The sequence below is a fragment of the Parambassis ranga genome, chromosome 21, assembly GCF_900634625.1.
Source record: "Parambassis ranga chromosome 21, fParRan2.1, whole genome shotgun sequence".
NCBI classification, from domain to species: Eukaryota; Metazoa; Chordata; class Actinopteri; family Ambassidae; genus Parambassis; species Parambassis ranga.
In genome coordinates this window covers 7,271,842-7,299,632 of record NC_041041.1, presented here as the reverse complement: position 1 = coordinate 7,299,632, position 27,791 = coordinate 7,271,842, and the positions used below count along the sequence as shown (strand labels likewise).

Genomic DNA, 27,791 nt, shown 5'->3' with positions numbered 1-27,791 from the left:
TAATTTGTCAAACAAGATGTCAGTAAAACCATTGCTATTATTTATTTGGGCTTAAGTCCTGCAAAATTAGCATTAAATACCTGTCATCTAGTCAGGATTAAATATTTGACTGGTGTACTGTTGTATTGTGCACCAACAAGGCAGCTGAATCCAATATAATCCAATTATAAATCCAACATGACTCAAAACGGCCCAAATATGGGATCCTGATCATCATACAAACACACCACACCCACCAACACACACACACACTGACCCTCTTGCCTAAAAGGACCTCCACACTTCTGAGAGAGAGAGCAGGAGAGAGGGAGTACAGCACCACTCAGAGGGACAGAGGCTTCCCTGAGCAGCAAGCAGATGAAAGCAGAAGGAAAATGTCTGTTAAACAGGTAGAAACCCTTCTAGAGTCCACCGTCTATTTGGGGTCTCCAGCCCTCTGCATCTCCTTCACCTCCTCCTGTGGATCCTGCTGACAATGGGCTCCTTCTGCTCAGTTCTGGACAAGAAGATGGCGGTGGTGACAGTGACGCCACGTGAGGACACGCAGGTTCAGACAGTGACAGGTCAGACCATCATCTCTCTAATAATCAGAGTAAAACGAAAAAACGTGGTTAAAGATTACTTTGTATTTCATTCAACAGTCCAATACTTTTTAATAAAGTATTAGTTATTAATTTTATACGTTAGGAATTGTTCTTTAATTTGGGTTCAGATGAATAAAAAATAGTGACTGTCTTCTCTCAGACAAAGGTCTAAATATAATGTCTCTCAGCTCCGCTCATGTTGTTGTACTTGTTGCCTGAAAAGCCTTTTGACAAACAAAGACCTGATTATATTACAGACACAAACACACACACACACAAAGACACACACACACACACACACACACACTCCTCCAGCTGCCCACACGGTCATCTTTAATTGTCTCTGTGCTGATTATGAAGAACCAATTAACAGTCAATTAGCCAGCTGACCAATCAGACGGGATGCTGTTGCCATGAGGGTTTGTTTATAACCGACAAGTGCTGCTCATTTGGACACACACAAACTGTGACACACATTAACGCACACAGTGCTTATCTGACTGCTCTCCTTAAACTTTTCCCTCCTCTCTCTCCATCAGGTGACTCCTTACAGCCAATGAAAGCTATGATTTGGAGGCAGAATCCAATCCGGAGCAGGTGCAGCATCAAGAGGTGTGTGCATGAAGCCATCAATCAGTGCACTGTGAAAAATCACAAGACCTGGTAAGAACTTTTAAGGTTTGGATTTTTTGAGTTAGTCTAATGAAAATGGAGATTTTCCTGGTATAGTCAATGAGGGACATGGGCGCCCAATGCTCAGACACACAGATGTGGGAGGGGGAGTTGAAAGCTTCCACAAAAGGACTTTTAACTGGCAAAGTAGCTGGACTCCTGTGAGATTCATGAAACACAAACTCTCAGTTTCCTGTTTCCAAGCCTTTGCAGTGAACAGAGAAGAGCTGAACCAGACAGCAAAGTTCTCTGTTTACATTTGTTCCTATACCCTCACCCCTGGTCATGAAATTTGGGTAATGACAGAAAGACTGAGATCAGAAATTAGATTTCTCTGCAGGGTGACCTGGTTTACTGTCTGTGTTTAGGTGACTAGTTTAGAAAGAGAGTCTTTTAGTGGCTGCTCTTCCACATTGAACAGAGCCACAAGCTGGTATGAGTACCTGATCAGGATACCCCAAGAGATCCTAACGGGAGGGATTACATCACCAGCTGGCCTGGGATCTCCCAGGAGAAGATGGAGGAAGTAGGTGAAAACAAGAAAGTCTGTGAGTCTCTGCTCTCTGTGTTACTAGTTAGCTGCTACTTAACTTTCAACCGATCTTCCAGCTGTGTGTTTATCACGATATAAGATGCATACACAACAATAGATTTGGAGATTCTCTGTCAGGTAATGATGTATCAATGGGTGAGGAAACAAGAGGCAACTGAACTTGAGTGAGCTTCTTGAGTACATTTCAGCGCTCTTGGTCTCAAAAGCACTTCTGTAGTGACGTGAAAATGTTTAACATGACAGAAATAAAGACAAAACTGAAGTGCCAAAAACTGCAGTTTCTCAAGAGAATTCTTGAGTCACACACACTCGTGTTTAGATTACATTCGCATAAGTAGTTGTGAGTCAAATCTTAATTTTTAAGGTTAAAAAAATGTTATGTTGGAGAATCAGCAACTAGCAGTTTGATAACATCAATCAGTAATATATATGCCAGAATTAAAAGGAAATCTAGTTAAAAAAATCTATTAAAAAATTACAGAATATTTTTTTCGGTTGATTTGAAGCCAGTTCTTTCAGTGGCTGTAATGACTGAAGCAGCCTCTGAGGGGCGCCAGCTGCACTTTGCACTGACTGTGTTATTGTGCCACTTGACTAGGGAGGATTTGTGACTCTCATTTTCAGGAACATTACATCATCATTGTCTAAAAACCACACACATGCACAGCAAACACACACATGCTCACCTCAGCCCGGCATACACACTCCCTTTCACAGACACAGCAGGGGGGAATTAGAGGGGAAGATGGATTGAAATGCCCGTTTGCTTTTTGCATCTGAATGGAGCGTGAAGTTATGTGTATTTGAATTTGGTAGGGGGTGAGGAGGAGGAGGTACTGGAGGAGGAGGAGGAGGAAGAGGGAGGTCTGTCGGCTGCAGGATTCCATCACTCTTGGCAACCGTTGTTGAGTTACCACGGAAACGCTCTGCAATATTCTCTGTTTTTCCTTTGTCCTCCTCCATCACTCCTCTCTCTCTCTCTCTCTCTCTCTCTCTCTCTCTCTCTCCATCACGTCTTTATTGCTGGTCGACTTCCTCTTTGCGTTGCTACGGCGATGCTCTGGGACATTCAGCGGGATCGTTTAGTCGCCGCAGTGCCGGAGCGCAGAGCTGAACTGTGAGGTGGAGAGGGAAGTCGTCAGCTGTCTTTTCTGTTGTTGTTGCTTTTCCTGCTTTCTCAAATCTGTGTGACCTTTAACCCCTCCACTTCCTTTACGGATCAGATCAGAGATCATCAGTTTGGATTGGCTGAACTTGTCAGGTGACATCACAGGAAGTTGAATGGAAGTTTCATCAAACTCAAGCACTCTCAGCTTTTGTTGGCATTGATGTGTTCACGACTCTGTCAGTCAGAGAGACATCCCAACGCTTCACAGAGACCAAACTCCTGAACAAGATGAACGAGGAGGCAGAGGAGGCACAGCTGCCTGAGGAGGTGCTGGAAGCTGAGAAGCAGGAGGTGCAGCAACAGGAGGGAGAGCTGGAGGAGGAAGAAAAAGTGCAGACGCAAGAGGAAGAGCTGGAGGAGATGCAGGATCAGGATGGAGAGGAGGAGGAGGAAAATGGGCAGCAGCACAAGGAGGTGCAGCAGGAGGAAGAGCAGGATAAAGAGATTGCGTTACAGCAGGGGGAGATGCAACAGGAGGAGGAGGTGCAGCAACAGGACAGACTGTTTGAGGAGGTGTTAAGTGAAGAAGAGCCAGAGGAGGAAGAGGAGATGCAACAAGAAGAAGAGGTGCAGCAGAGTGAAGTGGTACAAGAGAAGGAGGTGGAGAAGCTGCAGCAAAGTGAGGAGGAGGAGCAGCAGGAGGAGGAGGTGCAGGAGATGTCACGAACTGAAGAGCAGCAGACGGAGGTGCAACAGCAGACTGAACAAGAGCAGCAGAAACAGGAGGTGCAGGACTTGGTGGACGTTCTGGAGCAGAACCACAACAATCAGGTCTTGATGCGACTGAGAGGAATGTGAGTAAACACAGTCAGCTGGCAGATGATGTAATGTTGATGGTGATGATGCAATAGCACTATTGATAATTGGTGATCAGGTAGCCGCTGTAAACCTGACAGTCCCGGGAACAGTATCAGTGTCGCCTGGTTGCCGTGGTGATGTTGGCACAGACCAAGGATAGAAGGAAGACGAATGACAGAAAATGAGTTGAGGACGGTGGGCGTGCGACATCACTGAACATGAGCATGAGGGAGAGAGACTGTGTGTGTGTGTGTGTGTGTGTGCGCGTTTTTGACTAGCTTCTGTCTGATGTTTTCTCAGCAGCGCGCATCTAAATGTCTCAGCAGGAACGACATCATCACATCTGTCTGAATTTGAGGTTCCAGCAGCAGATGTTAAAATAAAAAAACAGCATGCCTTCTACATTGTTGCCATGGTAACGGCAGAGCGTTGCGATGCAGCAAACTCTCTGCAAAGACAGACGGATCAGCAGCGAGACGGAGAAAGGCAGAAAGAGATGATGGCAGCACACAAAGTGTTTGATTTAATGTGCTGTTGATGCATCGGTCTGTTTACATGTGAACTAAAGCCTAAATTACATCATCACTCTGAGTCTCCATGAATTCATAAAAGCTTTGAAATAAGACCAATTTGACAACATGAGGCAATAATATGTCTTCAAAAAAGTCCAATTTGCAACAACATGTATTTGAAATTGCACCAATGTTGATCTGAGACTCTTAACTTTTTACAATGTACACATTTTCTACCACACAAACTATTGCCTGCCATAACTGTCGTAAACTTTTTCTACACTCACATTTGTTTACTAGCAGCCAAGACCACCGGCCAAAGCTGTAGCTGTGTGTCTCACACAAGAAGGCCACTTCGCTAGTTTTCTTAGTATTATTCAAATAAATCTACACATGCTACTGTGGGCCATAGCCTGTGCCAACACAACAACTCCCTCAGCTTCTTCACTCTCAGCCCACGCTCATGCTCACACACACACACAGAACCCAGAAGACAACCGCCGCCTGCTTAACTGCTGCCAATCACAACCATCAATGTCAAAACTCAATAAAACATTGAGAAACTCCAAAACTGAACACAGCATTTCTGTCAGACCGTTACAATACGTCCATTATCAACATGTCTGAGCCTAAAATACGTCCTATATTAACATTTCCCTGACAGTGAACAAATGTGTCATATCAACAGAAACTCTGCAAACTGTCGCTGTGAGCTTTGAGGAGTTTCTAGTGTTTCAGCGCAAATACAATGAATGCAGACAGTAATAATTATTTAAACAGGTAAACATCCAGAAATTTTTAAAACTGTATTTAAGCTGTTTAATGACAATATTACAGATTCATTGACGTCTTCTTTCCGAAGCGGTTCAGCTACACAAGCCAATCACAAGCCCTGTACACACCACAAAGTTGATTATTGTAACTAATGGACCTGTGTCCAACCGAAACGGAATCCTGTTTACGGAAGCGGCTATTATCACCGACCTGCAATCGCAATGACAATGATTCTTTTCAGCTCTTGCCAACATTAATCCTTGTTTAAGCTCTTGCTTTATTTGTCTCCCTTTTTCTTTTCTTCATCTCCTCAGACACCTTCACTTACTTTGGTTTATTCGCTGCTTCAGCCATGACTTTGAACTTTGTTTCCTACACCTTCTTCTTCTTGTGAATTTCCAGCAGATTGGAAGCCCGCAGGCGTATTGCTGGGGTAAATTAACCACCTGCACCGATTATATTTACTCTATACATGCCTCTCCTGGGAGATATTAAACAAATATACAAATAAAATCTGCTGCGGGCCTAACAGATCCGAAGCTCGGAGGTCAGAAAGCATTGTGAATACTGTTGGCATAGAGAGAAAATATTCAGCATTCTGCTGCATTTGGGTGACTGAAAAGGTTAAATCACTGCACTGCTCTCTGAATACTGCTGCATACGTGGATTTTTTTAGATAACCCTGAGCATCCAGCCCTTTTTTTTGTCCCATGGGCTTTTTAAAATGATGATACCCTCAGCACAAATCAGAGCATGAGGCAGTCATGCTCCGATATTACCAATAGACCTGAGTGGTGATTTTGTTTCCCCAAGTCTCCAGTCAGGTTCAACACCCGGAGGATTACATTTGTGATCACATCCTCTCTTTGTTTGAGCTCTTTGTCTACAACTAATTAAATTAAATTACTGAAAATGCCAGCTTGATTTTGTCAGACCATGGATTTCACAGTTATACTTTCTGACCATAAAAGCAGGAAAATATGTCCATAAATCAGATGTCTGATGAATATGGCGTTTATTAATAAACTGTGAGGGTGACAGCCAGAGAGCAGGAGGACACCGAGTCCTAACATTTAAAATGTCGACACTGCATCCCAGTTAATGATGCAATCATCGCTGTTGTTTTCAAAATTTTAATTGTAATGCTGATCGTTTTTGGGTCTGGTACTGAATCTGTTTTTCTGTTTCTATACAACAGATGAACATGATTTTAGGGGTATGGGAAAGGGGAAATATTAAGTAAAGATATTAATAACTATTGTTTTGAGAAATAAAATTACATTTTCAAAAATAAAAATTGCTAATGATAAATTATAACAAATAATTGACATAAAATCAATGAAAAAATCCTTCTCATAATTTGTTTTTCACTGATTTTTCTCTATCTTTCCCCTCATACTGCTGTACTTGTACTATATGATTTAAATACTTCTACCTCTGACTTTGATGTCTCATTAAATTCTCAGAACTCATTAAGATGAGTATCAGGGTTATAATTTGTCTTATTCATTAACTTATGGCAGAAAAAGAGCACAGCAGTGTTTGCTTCTCTTATCAGCAGTAGAATTAAAAGTGTGTTACATCATTCTCATTAAACACACAAATTTATGCCCCTTGGCACCTCTCGTTCTGTTTAACAGGCCCTACATGCTACACAGCATCTTGTATTACTAACTAGCTGGCAACAGAGCAAAAGATCACAGGAAAAAAGGAGAAATCTACCAGCAGAAGTTGGTGTGTTGGTTAAAGAAAGGGATGCCAAGACAAGTGTTTCGTTTTTGCCAAATCCTGTAATAAACATTGGCAGGCGAGTGTGTTCTCTGTCAGCAGAGATTCAATGAGAGAGAAACAGTGGAGGTGTAAAAATAAAGATGTGCAATTCAACATAGAAGCTCGGCAACTAAACCTGACAGGACTGAACTCAGAGGTTAGGGGAACTCCATCACAGGGAGGGAAAACAGTCTAGGATTTGTTTGGTTCTCCAGACGATCTGTCTGTTTAGTGAGAAGAGAGGCTGTGTGATAAGATAGCATCACAGCTGGGCTGTTGGAAGGAGTGTGTTTCATTACTGGGTTTAAATGTGACTACATGTAACAGATGAAGCTTGGCAATACTCTCATGTATGTGTAAGCAGAGACTCTCTGTGTTTGTTGCCCCACTAGTCTAGACTGGAATATCTGAGTCACTACAGGATGATGAACAGTGCTTTAGAGAAGAAACATTCATGTTCCTCAGAGGCTGGATCCTACCAAGTTAAGTGGTCCAGGATGTTTTTTTTCTAGCACCACTATGAAGGCAGTTTGATTATTTGTGTTCACATTAATTTAAGTACTTCAGCCATCATCATTTTTTTAATGCATACGTTGGGTTCAGCTCTCAGAAATAAGAATGATTCTGTCGGAAAATGTTCTTTGTATTAATCAATTAAAATGTTCTTTTGCATTTTAGTTTTTCTTGACAGGTGAAATATAACTTTTAAAAGCTGGCACATATTGGCTATTATTTTTTAAATCAGAACAGTGTGTAATAACAAGAATTTCTCTTTATAAACAACTACAGTATAAATGTACAGCAACAAGACAACAAGAGATTACAAAAATTAATCTCAAACTATTCTACATCAACTCTCCTACGCTCCACAAAACTCCCGCCCCGGCACACACGCAATTCATCATTACCGTAATGAATGTAATAGCGAATGTAAGAGCGAAAGAGCCCCGTTTCTCAGCTTTCAGAATCTGTTGAGATTTTTTCAATAATGCAAACATAACCAGAGCTACAGTAGTTTGAACAGCGCATGTTAATTTCTGGCGCTGGTGACAGCTCCGTTTTAGGAGGGAAGCTGGAACTGCACTGTATTTGTGATGGTTAATGAACATTTTTTGTCACATATGAACAGAGAGAGTGGTGACTTAACCACTTGTAGTACAGACAATGAATGAATGGACAGAAATTTCTTACATGCCGGCAACAGGTGCTAGCTGCTGCTCTTGTTGTTAGCATTAACAAAGTTTCATTAAAATTCAATTACGTTAAAAAAAGAGAAGAGATCCATTGAACTGTTCTCACAGTAATTGTGTGTGAGTGTTATGTTTAAGAGCTCCCCTTTGTATTTTTTTTCCTATTTACTGGTTGTATTAATTCCCCCTGACAGATGTAAACCTTTCATGCAGATCAACAAACAACAGAGGTCTGAGCTGTTTGGAGGGAAAACAAATAAGAGTAGAGTTTTTTCCCCCCTCTTTTTGTCATCCTCATAGTTGCCGTGGTAACAGCAGAGCATTTTGTTGCAGCAAACTCGCTGCTAAAGCAGAGACCAAGGGAGGCAGAGGACAGCTCCTCATCCATTTCTTTATTTGTGCATATTGTGATATATATTTTATAGATTTGTTTTGGAATCCATTCTTTTGATCTAATGATATGTATAGCCTTTGGAGAGATACAAAAACAGAAAATAATATGAAACTGAAAGATTGAAATGTCTGTTTTGTGAACTGTAAATTGAGCAAAAAAAAAAGAATGGATCTCTGAGTTTCTGTGCAAGTTGGGAAGTAAGTGAAGACAGTTATTCTACACTCCCTGTCTCTGTGTTCGGGCTTGCTGTCAGACTGCAGAATCAATCTGGGACCCATCAAACACCTCCCTGATGATATTCTGTGATGGTGTGTGTGTGTGTGTGTGTGTGTGTGTGTCTGCAGGGGTTGGTATATTATCAAACTGCTCTATTTTAATGGAGGTTCTGCTTTTTCTTCAGGTCGGGATGTTCAGTCTTGATGTAGGTGGTTTTAAATGGAGTTACCATTAAAAAAAAGGCGTGAAATGCACCCTGCGGAGCCGCATCGGAAACTCAGCCATGCAGAGAAGAATAAGATACATTTAATGTTTAATATGATAACACAGGGATGAAAAAAGGAGAAAAAAATCTCTCAGTGAAGGTGTTTGCTCAGAAGTCAGGACAGAGTGGTGAGTCATTCTCTAGAAACTCTCAGCCCTCACCTGTCACTGTTGCTGCTGCAGCCGTGTTTTTTTTTTTGGGACAGAGAAAACAATGCATCAACCTGGTGCTGCTCACCCTGTTGCACCACGCTTTGTATTTCAGTGCTGATCCACCCACGCAGGCCAGCGTACAATTACCATTCGGCCATGAAATAACAGGTTCCTGCTGTCACATCTCAAAGCTGAGGCGTGTCAGAGCTGTGATTAGCTGCTAGGGTCAGATTCCAGAGCTGTGACTGGCTAATTTCAGACCAAATGGAGTGTTCAGATCATCATCATCTACTTGATGTGCTGTTTATGTGCTGTTCAGATCCCAGCAAAGCTTTTCCACTGGTCCCATGATGCATGTAGACTGATGTTACTGTCTCATCGCTGAGAGTTGTGCTCATACAACATATCCTTGTATGGAGAGAAGTAATGAAGTGATAACCCTTCACTTAGCACATCAATCTAAGGTCAGAAAATATGGAAACCATCATTAAACCTTGTTATGACACCAATTTACTTCTAATTTTTTTCTGTTTCTATGTTTTATCCGTCTGACCTGATTTGGGTTGAATAGTGTTGCGTAAAAAGTACTGTGAAAAAATAGCAGATTAAAGGCTTATCAAAATCTATTGTATTTAATCATGTTTATAGCTGGGGGAGTGGGGGGAGCCAACCCAGCCAAGTTATTTGTAAATGGACCTGCCAGGCAGAGCTGGCTCAAAGCTCCAAAGGGGTCAATGAGCCATAGGAAATGACTTAAAATTAGTTTTTGAAAAATGAGAATTCCAAACCAGCTACAAACACATAATAAAACACACAAGAACCGAAACTATGAAAGAAAACGTTTCAGTTAAGTGAAGCTGACTGACAACGTAGAAGGCAAAGAGATATGAATACAAAGAAACACATCACAAACACACAAGGAGACACAAAAATAACACAACGTTCTGCCACATTTAATCATAAACACTCAGTGTAGCCTATACAGAATGAATACGAAGCCACAGAACAGACTATAAATCTAACAAAAACAACTAAAAAGACGCACAATGACACTAAGATAAAAGATGTGCAATGCCCCTCGCTTTGAATATGTCCCATCCGAAAAAAAAAACAATTTCTGTCGCATCCAGGTGTGTATAGACAGGAAAATAAGGCTGCACCATGCCATCTGTTGGGTAAATATGTCCTTGCAGGGCTGCAGCTTTTTTGTCGCCATTAATGGGCTCACAACCTCTCTCTCGTCATGTACACACACACACACACTCATGCACGCTCACCCCCCCCCCCCCCCCCCCCCCCAGGTATGCATGCACACACACACACACACACTCTTATAACATCTGTTTCATTAAGATAGGCTATGTGCAATCTGTTTAGGTTTTGTCTAGTTTACAGTAATGAATGGACTAACCGGAAACCTTGAATGCTCATGAGTAAATGCAAAACAATTTACAAAACAGGGAAAACACAGAGAATAAAAATGACTAGGAGACTTGGAAATACTGCAGCATTATGCCATTATGACTATGAATCCTTTATTAACCTGTCTGTATCCTGCATGTTTCACTGAAAGGCCAGTTTATATCAAACATACAAACATTTAGCTCAGATTTGATCCTGTGGAGGTGGTAAAGTCTCTAACCCTTAGGCCGCACTGCAGCTAAATCTGAAAGCTGACATTTCTCCCAGCTAATGATTTGTCATTCCAAAGTCATATTTAGAAATACTCCTTGTTAATTAGGAGCACAGCCGAAGTTTTCAGCCACCGGCAATGATCTCTTTCCACACTGTGTCTCCACTCTGCTTCACACAAAGCACACATCAGCTGGAGACCATGAAATGATTATGTGCTTTGCATCGTCATAAAGTCACTCAAGATTTCCACGTATATTCGCAAACTTTGAAACGGTGCAACTCTGCTGCATGTCCCCTTCAGCATATAAGGCAGAAAAAAAAAACAATAAATATAGATGTCAAGCCAGAGGCAGTGAGTTCAGTGTCAGCCTTCACATCCAGAGGAGTGAATGAATGCAAAAAAAGGGAGTCACAAATGGAATGTGACACTCAGTGTATTCAAAGGGAAGAAGGTGCATGTTCATCCATGGTTGTTAGAGGACTGAAATAGCTGCTTTTTCTGGGAGAACAGCTGACACTGGGGGATAATTACGGTGTAAGGCCTGGAACTGCAGCTCCCCTAATTTGGACCCTTTGGGGGATATAAACATGAATTATCATGACGCTACGTGTCAGGTAATTAGTTTGAACTATTTGCTTACATTGTAGCAAATTAAAAGTACACTGAATTAGCGGTTGCTCTTGCAAATGAACCCATGTTGAATGTGAGGATATCTCTCAGCTGGGACAATTCTGTGCTTACTATGGACGTATGGATATTTACTAATGATGTGTAAGTCACACTGAGTCTAAAAGCCTGTGTGTGATCATACTGAGCTGGTGTATGACTCAGAGGAGTATGAATGTTGATGCAAATTGCAGCAATCAGGCTCTTATGGTTTTAAAGTGCCTAAATTGCCTCCATAAGCCACTGCTGCTGCCTTTACTGCCGCAACATCTCTGCAGACAAATCAGTGGCAACTCCAATTACTAACTTTTTGTTGCTTTTACCCCGGTATGCACACCTGTCATCTGTACTCCCACCTCCACATTATAGCCCCACTCAGAAAGCAGCAAAAATGTTCTGATATGGCTCTTTGAAAATTTTAGGAGTCCAACTTCTAGCCTGCAATATGAAATGTGATCACTATGCTTATACCTTCCTGTGAGCTTGGTCAATTTCTGATTTCTGGTTCATTTGACTAACTCCTCCGTTTGTTTGTTTGTTTTCAGGCAGAAATATAAAAGCACATCACAGAGGTAAGACATACTTACTTGTATGATGCTTTTCTGTTTTGTTTAACTGTAAACTGAATATTTTTGGATTTTGAACAGCTGGTTGGACAAATAATGACATGTGAGGACATCACCGTGGGCTCAGAGAAGTAGTGTTAAAATAATTAACTGAATAAACCTCTGGCAGATGAAAACTGATTTTACATATCTATATGCTCTTTCAGCTCCTATGTGGCTCCTTTATATTATATTATATTATATTATATTACATACATGATATCAAAGTGTATTATTTGTATGGGTTATACTCAATAGAGTACTAAAAACGTACTAAAAAAGTACAAAAACAATACTCAAGTGTCTGAGTGTACGAAGCCTATGTTAGACATAGATAACAGAGATACTTAGAGAATTACACGGGTTCACTGCACTGATGGATGTACAGCTCTAATGTGCCTGTGCAGGTTAATTAGCCTGCTTGATGTGAGATTCTAACCTTGCAAACTGCACAGCCTCCTTTGTATTAACAATGTAATTGAAATGAGACATTTTTCCGCGTTTCCTGCGGTCACTCATTTTCTCACCTTTCCATCTTGTTGGCTCTCTAGCGTCTGTTCTCTCTTTCTCGCTCATTTGCGTCTCCCTCCCTCCTGTTACTTTCTGTGTGCGTATGTTGTTTCCATGATTGATAGAAACATATCTATACTTGTGTGTTTGTAATCAAAATTTAGACTCACACACACCAGGGGGTGCTTTAGAAAGAGGGTGATCAATCTCAGAAAAATGATTAATTTCCAGCACTATTGCACTCATTTCAAGCTTATTCTGACCTTAATCACAGCAAGTTTAATCATAGAATGTATTGATTTGTATTAAAACAACTTGAGTCCCCACAGTATGAGAGACTGGCTATACTTTTCTGTATGCCCCACAGTGATAGACATCTACATGGGTCTGTTTATATTCTGGTATAAGTCCCCATGGGACATTAAAACATGTAAACCCACGCACAGTCACCGAGAAAGCCCTCAGTCTGAAGTACAGCCCTAAAGAGCTGCTCAATCCTCCTACACACACCTGTCTGTCTCTTTACCTGCCTGCCCATGTTTGGGCATTAAATCTGATTATAAATCTGTGCGCTCTCATTTGGTTGTTGTTGCAGCTGCTTTACAGACACTTATTACACACACAGTCCGTCAAACTTACTGCAGCTAATGGATTTCAGATAGGACACTTGAGTGACATCCTGTTTGCCCTCTGTGCTCCATCACATTTGTCATATATGTCAGTGCTAGCTCGCTTTCCGCCTGAATCCATATTTACAAATGAAGAAAATATGATTTGAGCTGGAGATATGTGTAGGTGTCAACAATGAAAGAATATCCTCCTCCCGTTCACCCACACACCAAAGACTCAAACAGGTTGCCATTCACTTTCAGTACAATAACACCCTGGTGCTAAACAACAGAAACATCAGTTAGCATTAACACTGTACTTATGGCAGGTGTACTTACATTTTCATGTGCTTCATACCACCATGTAGTTTTTACTCCAATACAATCACCTGGCAGTTTTTCCAACTTTATAAACTTTTAACTTAAATACTTTACTACTGTTTTGATACTATAAATTAGAAAACTATACCAATAATAATAATAATAATTAATGTTTAAGTTTGTCTCTCTCCCACTCCATCTCACATAATGACTCCAACTGTCACTATGGTAACTAAAATTGATTTAGTCCAATTTACAGGAAGGTGTTTGGTTGCCAAGACAACGGCAGGATGTCTGGCCACAACATAGTCTTTATGTCTCCTTATCATTAATCTCCTCCTTTGTAAACAATCAAACCATCACTCCATCCATTCAGGTTTGAATCTCATCAAAATGTTATTCCACAAAACATATACATCAAATGAGGAAACTGAAATTAAAGGAAAGAATTTAGTACATGAAGTGTCCTGTCTGACAATTCCTAACTATATAATATAGGGCTCCAACTAGTTATCAATTTTTAATGGATTATTAGTGCAGAGGGGAGGAGGGATTTTACACAATAAACATGGAGTCATTAATTTCAGTCTCAAAATGTTTCTAATTGCTTTATAGAGGAAGTTCTAAGATAAAGCTAGGCTAGCCTAACAGTCCATGCATTAGCTAATTTTTCCATTAAGAGAATATTTAGCACGCTAAAACACACACCAGGATGTCCAGTAAGCCTTTTTGTGGTACAACAAATTCAACCAAACAATTGTTTAATTGCAGAAGATTGTACGGTTAATAACTAGTTTCAGCTAATTAAAGCTAGCTGTAACAGCACTTTATATCTCTGGCCTCAAGGGTAGCTGGAGCTCACTCACTGTCGCTGTGTCACAATTGAAGGGCTGCAGTCCTTCATCGTCTACAAAGGTCTGTCCTCCATGGACTGCAGGTAAATCCTTTGCATCAACACTTGTTGATGAGACAATCTAGTCTGTGGAAGACTTCCTGCTCTTTCCTTCTGTAGCCTAGCAACCTGCAGTTCATCTTTACATTCAAAACTCAACTGGGACACAGCTAGTTGATTCAGTTTTGTCCCTGCAGGTTAGTCACAGGTTTTATTAAAAAAAAAAAAAAACATTAAGTGATGAAAAATTATATTCTGTACTGATTGAAAAAGCTCTTGAGGTACGTGTGTAGTTATAGTGTGATATTGGGACACATTAAACCAAGTATTATCTGAGGACTTTTCAAATCAACTCTAACTGCTGCCTTGGCTGCTAAAGACACAGTGAGCATAAAGTCTACACAACAACATGTTTATTTCCTGCAGGAGACTCCCATCGTTTACTGTGGGTGTTAGCTGATTGACAGGAGGCAGAGTGTCATGTGTCCATCTGGAGGAAACAGATTTTCATGTTCTAGGTCTGTTGTGTGAACAGGACAGCAGCTGTGTGGGTGCACAACATGAAGATCAGTCAGTTAGCAGGTGTGCAGAGTCTGCAGAGAGGATTTCTGAAGAGTACCATTGCATTTATGAGGAACAACATCATATTATAAATGTATGTGCAGTTTGGGGGATTTAGAAACATATGCAATAAAGAAATATTTCTAGGCTGTAAAACTGATAAAACTGCTCACATAAGAGTTATCCATTGTAAATCATGAATATCACTTTACTAAGTAGATTTATAACTGAGCACGAGTATCTGTTGTCAGGCTGAAGGGGGTCCTGGAGCAGATGGACCGTGGCGTCGTGGACCTGCAAGAACTCCGCAGGAACCTGGAGCTCGCTGCTGCCATGTTGGACGCAGTTTACACTGACGAGACTAGGTAAGGCAGAAAATGCTGAATCGGCTCTTGGATGGATAATTTAGAAATAAACCCAATGAATCATTGGATGATTTTCCACTCTGAAGGCGTCTACTGGACACGGAGGATGAGCTTAGTGATCTGCAAGCAGAGTCGGTGCCCAGCGAAGTACGTGACTGGCTGGCATGCACCTTCAGCAGAAAGATGGGTGTGGCCAAGCGCCGTCCCGAGGAGAAGCCAAGATTCAGGAGCATCGTCCATGCAGTACAAGCTGGGATATTTGTAGAGAGGTGAACTTAACATTTTTCTTAATGTAGTAGAAATTAAGGCACATTTATATAACCTGTAGTTTCATTGTTAAACCTCTATGCCTCTATGATTTTGTGACACAGCTTTATTGGTTTTAGCAAAACAACACACTAATGCTCATGGCAGTGCCATCAGTAATTATGAGAGGAGCAAATACAGGATTGGTCCAAAAGCCAGAGGAACTATGTGACATAATCTGGTCATTGGGCTCTGATATGTAACATATTCTGTCAGCTAAGAGCCTGCAGTTCTCACAAAGAACATCATTAAAAACCGATCTCTGGGGTCTTCCCCTGAACAGAGCCTGGTACAGATTGGGTTCCTGTAGGTTCGACTACCATAAATGGTAGTGATGTTTTCAAAGTAGGTGGTTGGTGACAAAACAGCTCCTTTTACAGCCACCTTTGGGACCCTATATTAGTTTTGCTTCACAGTTCATTCCTGAGGGTGGATTAAACAAAGCCCTCTTCACCTTCAGTCTCATGTTTTGTCTTTCCACCATGATGATAGAGGCACCTGTGTGTGTGCACGAATGGTAACTTCAGATTTTCAGAGACAATGAGAGGGCTACCTCCTGTATAGAAGTTTGGTTTGCCATCTAGTGCATTGTGGTGATGGTAGAGGGAAAAACTCAATGTGCCTCCTGTTTGTCCTGTCACATGATTGTTTCGGTTATCTTACAAATGTCCAGCCAGTTCAGCTATTTTTATCTGCAGCAGGAATCTGAAGCACCTGCAGACAGAACAGTCATAGATTTCCTTCAAAACGTAACAGAAAACATCCGCCCGGCGTTGCCGCAGATGCAATTACGAGGTCGAACACAAACTATAATGATGTTAGCGTGCGGGCGAGCTGCAGATCATATAGGAAAACTATGAGGTCCAATATCATTAGAGTGTAAATGAGTCACAGTTATAGAATGGTATCAGTTCATCTGCTGCAGCTTAATGACGCATGAAATCAAAAAATATCTGCTGCACCAAGACTATGCTTGTACTGTGTGTGTTTAGAATACAGTTACCGTGGCAACAAACAATCCATCCTGGTCACAAACTGTGAAGGAGGGCAGCAGGAAGGGGGTCTGTGCGAGGACTGTTTATATGCATGCCACTGTCGGTTTCTGTGTGAGATTTGTGTGATATTTTTATCTGTGTGTCTCTGTGTGTGTGACAACAGGATGTACAGACGGACATCCAACATGGCTGGTCTGACCTACCCTCCCACAGCTTTGACAGCACTCAAGGTAAGAGTTATTGCCACAGCCCCCCATCCCCAGCAAGAAGTGACATTTTATTGAGTTTGACTAAAAAAGAAAGATATCGAGATAAAGAGCAGTTTGTTTCTTGCAGAAATTTAAAAGATGGTGACAAATAAAACTTAGATGGAAATAAGCAAGTAGAACATAGGAAGGAAAGGATTATAGGGAGGTGAAAAGAAAGCTAGGGAAGTTGTAGAAAGGGAAATGAACAGGGTGATACAGAAGGAAGTGAGGAAAGAAAGAAGGAAGCAGATGATAATCAACGATGAGAGATAAACAGGTAGTCAAAAAGGCAAAGAAGGTGAAAGACATAAATAAGTACAAATGAAAAGGAGAGGAGAAGAAGGGGGGATAAAGCAGGAGTTCGAAAGAGAGAGAAAACAAAACTATATGGAGCCTAAAAGGAAAGGCAGAGGAATAAAAAACTGAAAAGAAAGATTGAGGAAAGGAACTTGAGAAGTCGAGGAAGATAAGGAAAAGCTGGAAAGAAAGAAAGAAAGAAAGAAAGAAAGAAAGAAAGAAAGAAAGAAAGAAGATGGTGAGAAGAGGAAAACTAGAAGTTGTGTTACAGTAAATTCCCTCCTCATTGCTTTCTGTTCAAAAGAAATTAATCAGATCTATAATTTATTTGTGCTCAAATGATAAACAACATGAATCATAACACAATCAACTTCAAATGTGATTGTGAGATAATGAATAATCATTAAAGTAATTGCCATTTCACCGCCACCGCATTTCACTATTAGAACACTGCCCTCTACTGGCAAAAATCCACATTACAACTAATGAATGCTGATCTGTTCAACCTTACATGTGCCTGATGTATTTATGATTTCGTAATATAATTCATAATATATATATATTTTTCAGGAGGTGGATCAGTGGTCATTTGATGTCTTTTCCTTCCATGAGGCCACTGGAGACCATGCCCTTAAGTTTCTAGTCTACGACCTGCTGACCCGCTATGACCTCATCAACAGGTTCAGGGTACACACAGCTTAATATTGTTAATACCTAACGAGGGATAGGAGTGATCCAAAGCCTGGGGAGAATTACTATAGAAAAATGTGCAATTTAATAAAAAAGTAAAAGTCATCTGAGCAACATCTTCCTGTAAGTACTTGTTGTACCTGTACTACCATCAGTTCTGTGTTCAGATCCCCGTGCAGGCTCTGGTGCAGTTTGTTGAAGCTCTGGAGAACGGCTACAGCAAACACAGAAACCCCTACCACAACCTGATCCATGCTGCAGACGTCAGTCAGACAGCTCACTTCCTTATGCTACATACTGGACTGATGGTAACAACCGCAATCATATATACTCTCTATCATTGTGAGGTCCGGCACCAACAACAGCCATTTTTAGGCCTCTCAAAAATTAAAAACTGACTTTACCAGATCCTTAAATCAAATCCGAACCCTCAAAGCACATTTGGCACTACTGTGCATTTTAGACCTCAAAGATCTAAAACACACAAAATCCCTCACAAGGACTGTATATACACATGTCACTCATGGCTAGGGGTGGGCGATACTGAAGATTTCAGTATCGATCCGATACCAAGTAAATCCAGGGCCAGTATCGCCGATACCAATACCGATACCGATACTTTACTTTGAAATTTCATGATCATAAATAATTATTTTTTGCCTTCTTTTTTGCCTTTAAATAGATTATCGTGATTAGCAGAATAATAATACACAAGAAACATTTGTTAAGTAAATCAAGCTGCAAACAAAAGTGCAGAACTGTATAAGTTTGAAATTTTAACTTCACAATCATGTCAGCAATGCTCCTTGTGACAGCCATGGCTCTTTGTGAATCATGTAGGTGAAACAGCATGACTAAGATACTTTTATAAAAGTTTAACACATATCTGCATGGAGCCTAAATATGAAGAATAAAGATCCTTCAACAGTTATCACCAAAGCATAATTATATTAATCATACTGAAATACATATCATTATATAAACTTATATAATTACATTATTAGATGTATTTTGGAATTTGAGAAAAAGATTTATTTCAGCTGGTGATATGATGACTGTTCAGTCATTCTGCTAAAATTACATGTCTTATCACAGCACTCAGAACGACACCTTTAAGTCATGCTGCAGATTACTCAATCTAACCCTTCACTTCTTTAAATCATCTACTTGGATATTCATGAGTGTTTTGCAGTAAAGCCTTTGTCAGTGACCACTGTCTCTGGTTCATGTTTGGGGATCTGCCTCTTCCTCCTCCCTCTGTTTACATAAAGCAGCTCCGCTTTGGGCTCTGCTGCTTTATGTTTGTGTAAATGAGTTGTGTTTCCACAGTGGCAGGTCGCTTTCCTGCACACCTCACAAGTAGCAGTTTCTTCTTCTCGTCTGTCGCTGTGAAATAACTCCAAACAGCGCTCCTCTTCCTCTCTGCTGTCTCCATGATTCTAGCTGTACTTTACAGCCAATCAGGAGCTCTGTCTGCTCCGGCAGAGTGGAGAAGGAGGGGGAGGGGCGGGGTGTGCCTGCGCACTGAGCAGAGTGAGAGAGGAGCGCTGTCTGCACCACGAGTAAATACGAGTAAAGTTGCTGAAGGTATAGAAGAGAAACTTCCACAGAAATATCGATCTCATCACGCTAGTATCGAGTAATTACTGATCCTAACTTTGGTATCGATACTATCGATATTTAGATCGATTCGCCCACCCCTACTCATGGCAGCCTTTATTTAACCTCAATAGGCAGTTACATTGTGGATTAACTCACTGTTTGTGTGTTTAGCATTGGCTCAGTGAGCTGGAGATTCTTGCAATGGTTTTTGCTGCAGCGATTCATGACTTTGAACACACAGGAACCACCAACAACTTCCACATCCACACCAGGTAACCAAGATAGTAACACAATCAGATTACTGCATGCAGGTCTGTGGGATTGTACTTAAGCACAGGGATGCTTAGAGCTAGATGCTAAATCATGCATAGATCACCAAAACTATAATCCTCAAGGAAGCGATGTCTTAACTAAATTCAGAGCCAATACATCTAATAAACATAGAAAATCTGAACCCAAAACCATACAAGTCAGCTTTACATATCAAGTTAAGTTGAGAAATAATCCTGTTGACCAGGAAAAATAGCCAGAAGTTGGACATTGTTGTGGGATTTAATGTGACCTGCAGCAATCTTACTGGACGCTGTGTGTCTGTCAGGTCGGAGGTGGCCATTCTGTACAATGACAGGTCTGTGCTTGAAAACCATCATGTCAGCGCCGCCTACAGGCTGATGGCAGAGGAGGACATGAACATACTGGTCAACCTGAACAAAGACGACTGGAGGTTTGTAATTCTGTCTTGCATAAACACATATACCTTAGTCCATTATCTTATCTACAATCCCTGCACTAATCAAAGTCCACACATGCAGAAAAACTAATATTTGAACATGGCAAATGATCACTGATGGTTGTGTGTATTGGACACCGACAGGGAGCTGAGATCTCTGGTCATCGAGATGGTGATGTCCACAGATATGTCCTGTCACTTCCAGCAGATCAAAACCATGAGGAACGCCCTGACACAGACACACAGGTAGGCAGAGTACTCCCCTTTTTTAATATTTTATGTTATAATAAGATTTTTTTTGATTAGATATAATTTTAACCACCATATAGTCCTACATTAAGGCCTCCTTTTTCTTTTAAAAGACATTTAAGGTCTTGCCCATTTATGCTATAGATACAAAAGATTATTTTTATCTTTGTTGGATAATAAAAGGCTACATCTGTTGTTTTGCTTGCTGCATACAAAACAACAGATGTTGATGTTTTGTTGGTTTTCCTGAGACACTACTCCAGCTGGATAATACTGGCACCGCCTGAGACTGACTGCTGTCTCCCATCTGCAAACAATAGATACACGCTTTCTAGTCAAGTAATGATAATACTGATCACAATTCTGATCCTTCTGAACCTTTGGAGAAATAATAGAAGCATCCACAAAAATAAGATTTATAAAGTTTAGATTCTGGGCGCTAACAAATATCACTGCTCAAAATGTTTAATATTAGATTCTGACAGACTGCATGAGGCTGGTCTGTCTGACAGAGAAGACCAGATCATCAGTGGGAGGTTGGTGAAAATGGCCCAGCATAAGGTCCTGCAGGCTGCTGGACCAGATTGCCCTGTGTATCCCTGTCAGGGGTTTTCACAAGAATAGTGGTCCAGCTTCGCCTCTCTGTCAGTTCTGCTGGAGGTGTGTATGTGCGTGTGGAGGAAGAGTGTAGGTCTGAGGAGCTGTCACGCTTCGCAGTTCACGCTTGGATGAGATTTGGGGAAGACGCTGTCATCAGTCTGTCAACACGCTGGTTCTGCTTGTGTTGCTGCTGCGCACTGTGATCGAAATACAAAACAAACGACACACCGCTGCTCACCTCACAGACTGGAGACTGTATTAAAGCAGTAAAGCATGTCTTAAATTAAACTTTTGTTTTCTCTCTCTTTACAGCATAGACAAAGTGAAGGTTTTGTCCTTGATGCTTCATGCAGCAGATATCAGTCATCCGGCCAAAGCCTGGCCATTACACTACCGCTGGACTCACAGTCTGATGGAGGAGTTCTTCAGACAGGTGCCCACATAATCCGTTACTCAACCTTTGCCTAAAACCAAGTCTGAAATCTGTCCTCATAAAATTGACAAGTTAAGATAACAAAAAGATTGTGATGCATAGGCAACCTTTACAATAATAAAATAGAAGTGAAAAATCACCAGGTTTTGTACTCATTTTGAACTATCAGAGTCTGACAGCAGATGAAATGGTTTTGAGAGACAGCATGAAAGAATTCAGAGGCAGGTCAGTCTGCCATCATTATCACTGAAAACTGTATGGTGCCCAACTACAGATAATATAGTTTTCTGGTTGTCTTTGTCACAGTCAAGGACAAAAAAGTGGATAAAAGTTGACTTTTAAAATAGACATTTACTTGATTTCCAGGGAGACAAAGAGGTGGAACTCGGCCTTCCTTTTTCTCCTCTCTGTGATCGCAAAGCTACCATGATCGCTCAGTCACAGATAGGTAAGACCAACCAATCACGGTTTGGCAAGTATGGCAGCATGTGATTGATTATTTCATCATTCTCTCTGGTTGTAGGTTTCATCGACTTCATTGTGGAGCCAACTTTCAGCGTTCTCATTGACACAACAGAGAAGGTGATTGGTCCTCTGATTGAAGAGGAGAAGAAGGCCAAAGAGACTGGAAACAGGAGGTCCAGGTAAGATTATCATTTTCCTTAGAGTGTTCAGATGAAACTTTCCTTTCTTTGTGTCATCAGCACAAAAGATAATATAGGAAAGTAAGGGTACAGAAAAAAGAATCTTGCAAAGAAAACTGTAGATTATAAACATCCATCCACCATCATGGGGCACGAGCTTAAGCAGGGGAGCCTCCCACACGTTGGAGCTCCTCACCCTATCACTCAGATAAGGCCGGGTAGAGCAAACTCATTTCAGTTGCCTTAATCTATAAAATCATCTTCTGGTCTCTACCCACAGCTTATGGCCATAGGTGGGGGTAGAAACACAGATGAACCAGTATATCAAGCGCCTTCCCTTTCAGCTAATTGCTTTGTTCACCACAAAGGACTGGAGTAGAGCCTGTATTACTGCAGATGCCGCACCAATCTGCCCACCGACATTGCTCCAGTGAACAAGGCCCAGAGATACTTGAACTCCACCACTTAAGCAGTATCTCATACCCAAACTGAAGAGGGCAAACCACCCTTTTCCATGAAATGAGTCTGACCTACCCAGTACCCAACCCCCCGGGGTGCCCTCAAGGACATGCTCGAACACTATCCACACATGCAGACAAATTAATACACAGTGTTGGTAAAGCACTTCTTCTCCAGTTTGCTAGAAGCGAGGCTGATCAAAAATCATTGCCGTTGCCGACCACGTTCGGCAGTGTCCATGAAAAAAGCCAACCAGCTTTACAGATGCAGATGTAAAAATATCTCTACTTTGGGTTTTCAGTTTGTTTTCTCTGTTCCAGTCTAACAGGAAGTGGTTCCGTTACCGTGGAGTCAGTGCAGAGACACAGTAGTTGCCGCCATGGGAACAGTGATGATGGGCAGATGGACTTTTCACTGACTGCCATTGACCTTCCGGCATTGAGGCACCACCTCTCCAGTGTCATTGCAAGCAACAAGGACCGATGGAAAGAGCTGTCTGTGCATGGTACACATGCGTACACATGCGCACACACATACACACACACACAAATTGAAAGCAGATTAATGGATTATTTGTTTCAGCCCTGAATGTCCCATGTGTGTCCTTTATGAACAGAGCTGGCTGATAAGGAGCAAAAGGAAAAAGAGGATGTGGAGATTAACGTCAACTCAGATGTCCAATCACACGCCTCACCCAGCCACAGTGTCCCTGACCAATCACAGAACTCCGATTGCTGCCTTCCTGCTCAAACACACGACAACTCGCCTGCACATCATGTGAACTGCAATGGTATGACCATGATATTGTACACACTTCCTGAACTTAGAAACATGAGTTTACCTGTTGCTGTGGTAACTGTTGCAGGGGAGGGGCCAGTAGAGGTGAAGGAGGAGGACGAAAATGAAGTGCCTGAAAACGCCTGATGATGACAACAAAGGATGACACTGTATCTGACTGTGGCAGGTCACCATGGCAACAGGTGGCACAGTGCAGTGACAATGAGAGCTCAGACTCTCCTGTTTAAATGCAGCAGCTGACTCAGTGGTCCCCTCAGTGGGCCCCAACGGGGCCACCAGACCTTATGTTTACAACTGACCATGAAAATATCACATCCAGAGCGACAGCATTCATCAGATACAAGCTTCTCAGCAGCTTCATGGTGGTGAAAGTGTGTCGTGATGTTATTAGCGACTCAGAGAAAAGTCATCTGTGAAATAAGTGGAAATGTCAACATTCAAATAAAATTAAAGGAAGATGGGTGAAAACCAAAAAGTGCACAAACAGTGGCTGACAAATTCCCCTTTATGATCACAGGAGGCTAAATTCCTATTATCAGGAGGACATGGAGCTGTTAAAAATCAGCTGAGCACAGTGACAGGTGTGTTTTGTTACATTAAAAGCGTGATTGCTGCTCTGCTCTATGCTCCAGCCTCAAATTATCAAGCATGACGTGTTTCTGACTCTAATGTGATGTCACAGCCGGGAGCAGTAGTCAGCCATGCTACTAAGGTATTGCTGATTAAGCTGCGGAAATGACCAATAGGGTTACAGTGTAAGCTGCATCATTAGAGGGTGTTTCCATTATAACACTGCCTTTACAATCAACATCAGCAAGTAAGCTTGATTCTAATGTTTTTGCACTCAGCATTCACAGCAACTACAGCAACCAGAATTTGGCCAAAATACACATATATTCTCAGACCAGATTTGTCCATTATGGAACTAACATGAATGAGGAATCTTGGGTCCCTTGAGTTCCTAAAGTAGCTACTTGAACACTGACTCCAAAGATGAGTCAATCCTTAAAGACTTCTACATTAAAATGTCCAACTTCACAGCAAAAAAAAATGTTTCATGCTTTCAGCCCATCTTTCGGAACCTGCTGTGACTTCATGTTGAACCCACAGAAAGCAGAGCAGCAGCAGCAGGGTGGATTTTCTGTTTACTTTAAAGGATGTGTCGAACCACATGGGTCATCTTGTTGTACTTTGGGCCAGTATATCCATAGGATAGCGTAACATTGTGCTCTCTGTCATTGTAGTAACTGCAGAGATGATAGAAACAACCGTGAGTCTGAGGATGGCTTCTGTCATTTCTGTACTTATTATTACTTTTCCTGACTGTGAATAAAGAACAGTGCCCACCATAATCGGGCAACTGCATCACTGGTCTCTATAGCAACGGCCAAGGAGCCGAAGGGTGGAACCAAAATGGCAGACGGTGAAAACTCTTTAGAGCACTGTGTTTGTTAATGCAATGTTAGCTGTAGTCATTGTGTGCTCTTTGGCTCTATGTGTGTGAGTGAGAGAGAAAGCGTGTGTGTGTGTGTGTATGTATGTGCGCACTGTATACTGTACAGCTGTTTTCTGTATTATTGTATTAAACAAATTATATCTACTCCTTTGCTGTCATCACTCTTTATCCAAGCCTTACTGATATCTGATGCACTGCAATCAAGCTGCCAGCAGAGGACAGTGTCCATAAAGCGTGGTAGTTCTCATTCTGTAACTGTAAACTCTGACCATCAGAGAGCAGCAGAGACTAATTTTCATCTACAGACTGGTACAGTCAGGCTAACAGCAGTTATAGCTGATTAGTCCAGTCCAATTAGAGCTAATCAGAGCCCATATAATGGTCCTAAACCAATCAGAGATGCTGAAGGGCGGATTATTTTAGGAAATATTAACATTTTAAGAAGTTAAGCTATACATCACAGTGTGTTTGTTTACCACACTACCACTGGGGGGCAAGAAACCTTTTTTTGTTTACCTGAAGATTGATCAATGTGTTTCTTATGACCACAAATATTCTTGTAGCACTTGACAGTATTACCAGTAGCTGATGAATCTATTTTAACACTTGAATTACAATTTTTTGCCACTAAGATTCTTTTACCCTGTGGTTGAATCATTACCAATAAATTAAAACTAAAACACCACCACACCCACCTTAATATTTCCTAAGTAAAACACACATATAATACACACCCTGCTAAATAAAAGTCCTCTAAACAAACAAAAACTTGCAGGACTGGGACGATGCTTGATCCCTACACTTACAAAGCAAGCCAGAAAAACAAAATGAATGTAATGCACAGTTTACTCACAACAGCAGCAGACGGTCAGCTGGCAGCCCGTAGAATGAACAGGTAACTGGACAGCAATCAGGATGACGAGATGAGATGAGGGGGGAAACATCAGCAGCCACAGGGCAGCGTCAACAACCAAGCAATGACGTACTGTAGCTGAACTCCAGGTCATGCTCCCACCGGCAGGCGGCAGTCCTGGTACTAGTCCTTCAGCGAGCATACACACATAACGTCTCTTTGTCAATTTTCTCAAATAAAAGACGAATCAATAAACTCAATCTGAGCGTATTTAGTTTTATACTTAGCACATAGCAGCAACATACAGTAGAATTAGCTTAGACATCACAGCGAATGCTAACCTGCTAATAGCAACACCAAACAGCGAATGCTAACGTGCTAATAGCAACGCCATTACAGCGAATGCTAACATGCTAATAGCACTTCCGCATCTCGCATTCTGAGACAAATAAATATTCCATTACAAAGTGTTTACCTTCCGAAACCTCAGAACTTCCGGTTACACGGTGGCAAACTCTGCATCCACCACCTGCACCTCTCGCCGGTCTGCCGGTCTGCGCTCTGTGCCCGCGGGGTTTCTCCGGACGTCCCACCTTAATGCCACTCTGATTGGCTGTCAACTCTCCAGCATCAACAACTAATAATAAAGAAAGGTCAAGATTGACAGACTGATGCCTGCGAGGTTAGGTAGTACACCTGAGCACGTCTCTACATGTACACAACAAACAAACTATGTGCCCTGAAATATCTTATCCACTGCAATTTTAAAGCTTTTAAATGAACCACAACACTACACCTTAAACATGTAAACCAAGTCACATGTTATTCACAAGATTTTTGTGTTTAACATGTATCTATTTATTTGTTTATGTTGATCTATTTTGTCCATAACTATTGTAGGCTGTGCTACTTTCTAAATGTATTATCACAGACCCCTTTGTTCATCTGTGTGTTCATCTGTTAGTTCTAAATCAAAGCCAATAATTAGCCTGTTTGTAGAATTAAACATGATTAATTTCACAGTTAGTGTCTGTCAGCTCCTTATTAATGTAACAGATGTTGGCCTGACTCCGCTGCATGTCCCCACACAACATCTGTGTACATGAATGAAACTAACACATCAGTATTTGTTAGTTTCCTTCTCTGAGTTCAAAAGGTCAATTTAAGTGGTGTCACTAGCAGCCTGTGAAGTTTGAGCTCATTATAATTAAGAGAGTAAATCTGATCGGCAGTGTTTGCCAGCAGGCCGATCTGCGTCAGCAGCTGGAGAAAGATCCAGCTTTGCCAACTTCATTTAAACAAGTAGCACGGCTTTGATCAAAGGGTGGGGCTGTGGTCACTTTTTTTTTTTTCGAAATCTTCGATTCACTGGATGTTTTGGCAAGCTTGCACCTGACACGCTGACTGATGTTATTGATCCAATTGTGTTAATTGCAGCAGCAAGTGGATACAGTTTGGAAAAAAAGACAAATGTCCCGTGTGCTTATATCTATGCGTTCAAATAATAGCCCAACTGAACAAAATATCCACTGGGATTCCACAAAACATTCAAATAATCAATGGAACAACATGAAAACCCAAATACGATATTTGCCTCATCTCAGCCTGATGTCATAAAACACACTTTTTCATTCAAGTGCTGACCTGACTGACAAAACTGGCCAGCTTGCCATTTGCTGATTGCTTTATCAGCTAAATATAGCCAAAATATAAACAAGGCTGTGTTGCTTAGTTGCTATAGCTATAGCTTAGGTTAGATTGCTATTACTTTGTTTGATGGATATTGTCTGTGAGGATACCGGCTTGCTGGTCACAACTAATGATCTAAAAGTAGAAGAAAAAGTGCATAAGGATTGATTTCTGATCGCAACGATAGACATAAACCAAACGTTCTCACACGTTTGCAACTCTGAATGACCACAGATGTCATTATTTACATAGGTTGTTTCTTTCACATATGACCCGCTGGTTTTTCTTGCAGTTCTGACTGTTTCACTTACAATATCGGTGTGTATATGTGCATATGTGTGTGTCTTTAAGTATTAATCTAGTTAATCTTAATGTTTCTGATTTAGAACTTCACATTACTTCTTAAAATACATTTTCTCATGTGCAAGTTTTCTTTTAAAACTCAGATTTAAGCCAACTTGTTTGTCATACATTACATGTTTTTGTGTTTTGTTGGGTTTCAGCAGTTTACCACAGAGGTCACTGTCTTG

The 27,791-nt window shown here is 41.2% G+C and overlaps 1 protein-coding gene and 1 long non-coding RNA gene across 2 annotated transcripts; one reads left to right on the top strand and one right to left on the bottom strand.

Annotated features, from left to right (window-relative positions):
* Positions 1–454: 454 nt before the first annotated feature.
* LOC114426200 (uncharacterized) lies at positions 455–26,146 on the bottom strand. Its single transcript, XR_003669333.1, has 3 exons — positions 26,048–26,146; positions 25,573–25,761; positions 455–580 (listed from the first exon to the last, which is right to left on the bottom strand). It is a non-coding gene; the product is annotated as an uncharacterized LOC114426200 (long non-coding RNA).
* LOC114426197 (phosphodiesterase 1A, calmodulin-dependent) lies at positions 2,790–23,799 on the top strand. Its single transcript, XM_028393440.1, has 16 exons — positions 2,790–3,771; positions 11,896–11,922; positions 15,099–15,212; positions 15,299–15,481; positions 16,677–16,743; positions 17,629–17,745; positions 17,916–18,056; positions 19,522–19,622; positions 19,949–20,074; positions 20,225–20,326; positions 21,242–21,362; positions 21,729–21,810; positions 21,886–22,006; positions 22,786–22,970; positions 23,082–23,255; positions 23,331–23,799. The coding sequence occupies exons 1-16, from the start codon at positions 3,206–3,208 to the stop codon at positions 23,387–23,389; spliced, it is 2,286 nt and encodes a 761-aa protein (XP_028249241.1). The 5' UTR covers positions 2,790–3,205; the 3' UTR covers positions 23,390–23,799.
* Positions 26,147–27,791: the final 1,645 nt, after the last annotated feature.

Bases quoted from the DNA above. Each gene is read 5' to 3' on its own strand.
- LOC114426197 (XM_028393440.1), top strand. From the start codon at position 3,206: ATGAACGAGGAGGCAGAGGAGGCACAGCTGCCTGAGGAGGTGCTGGAA. The intron at 3,772-11,895 runs GTGAGTAAACAC...GTTTGTTTTCAG, and splicing joins TTGATGCGACTGAGAGGAAT to GCAGAAATATAAAAGCACAT. The intron at 19,623-19,948 runs GTAACCAAGATA...TGTGTCTGTCAG, and splicing joins AACTTCCACATCCACACCAG to GTCGGAGGTGGCCATTCTGT.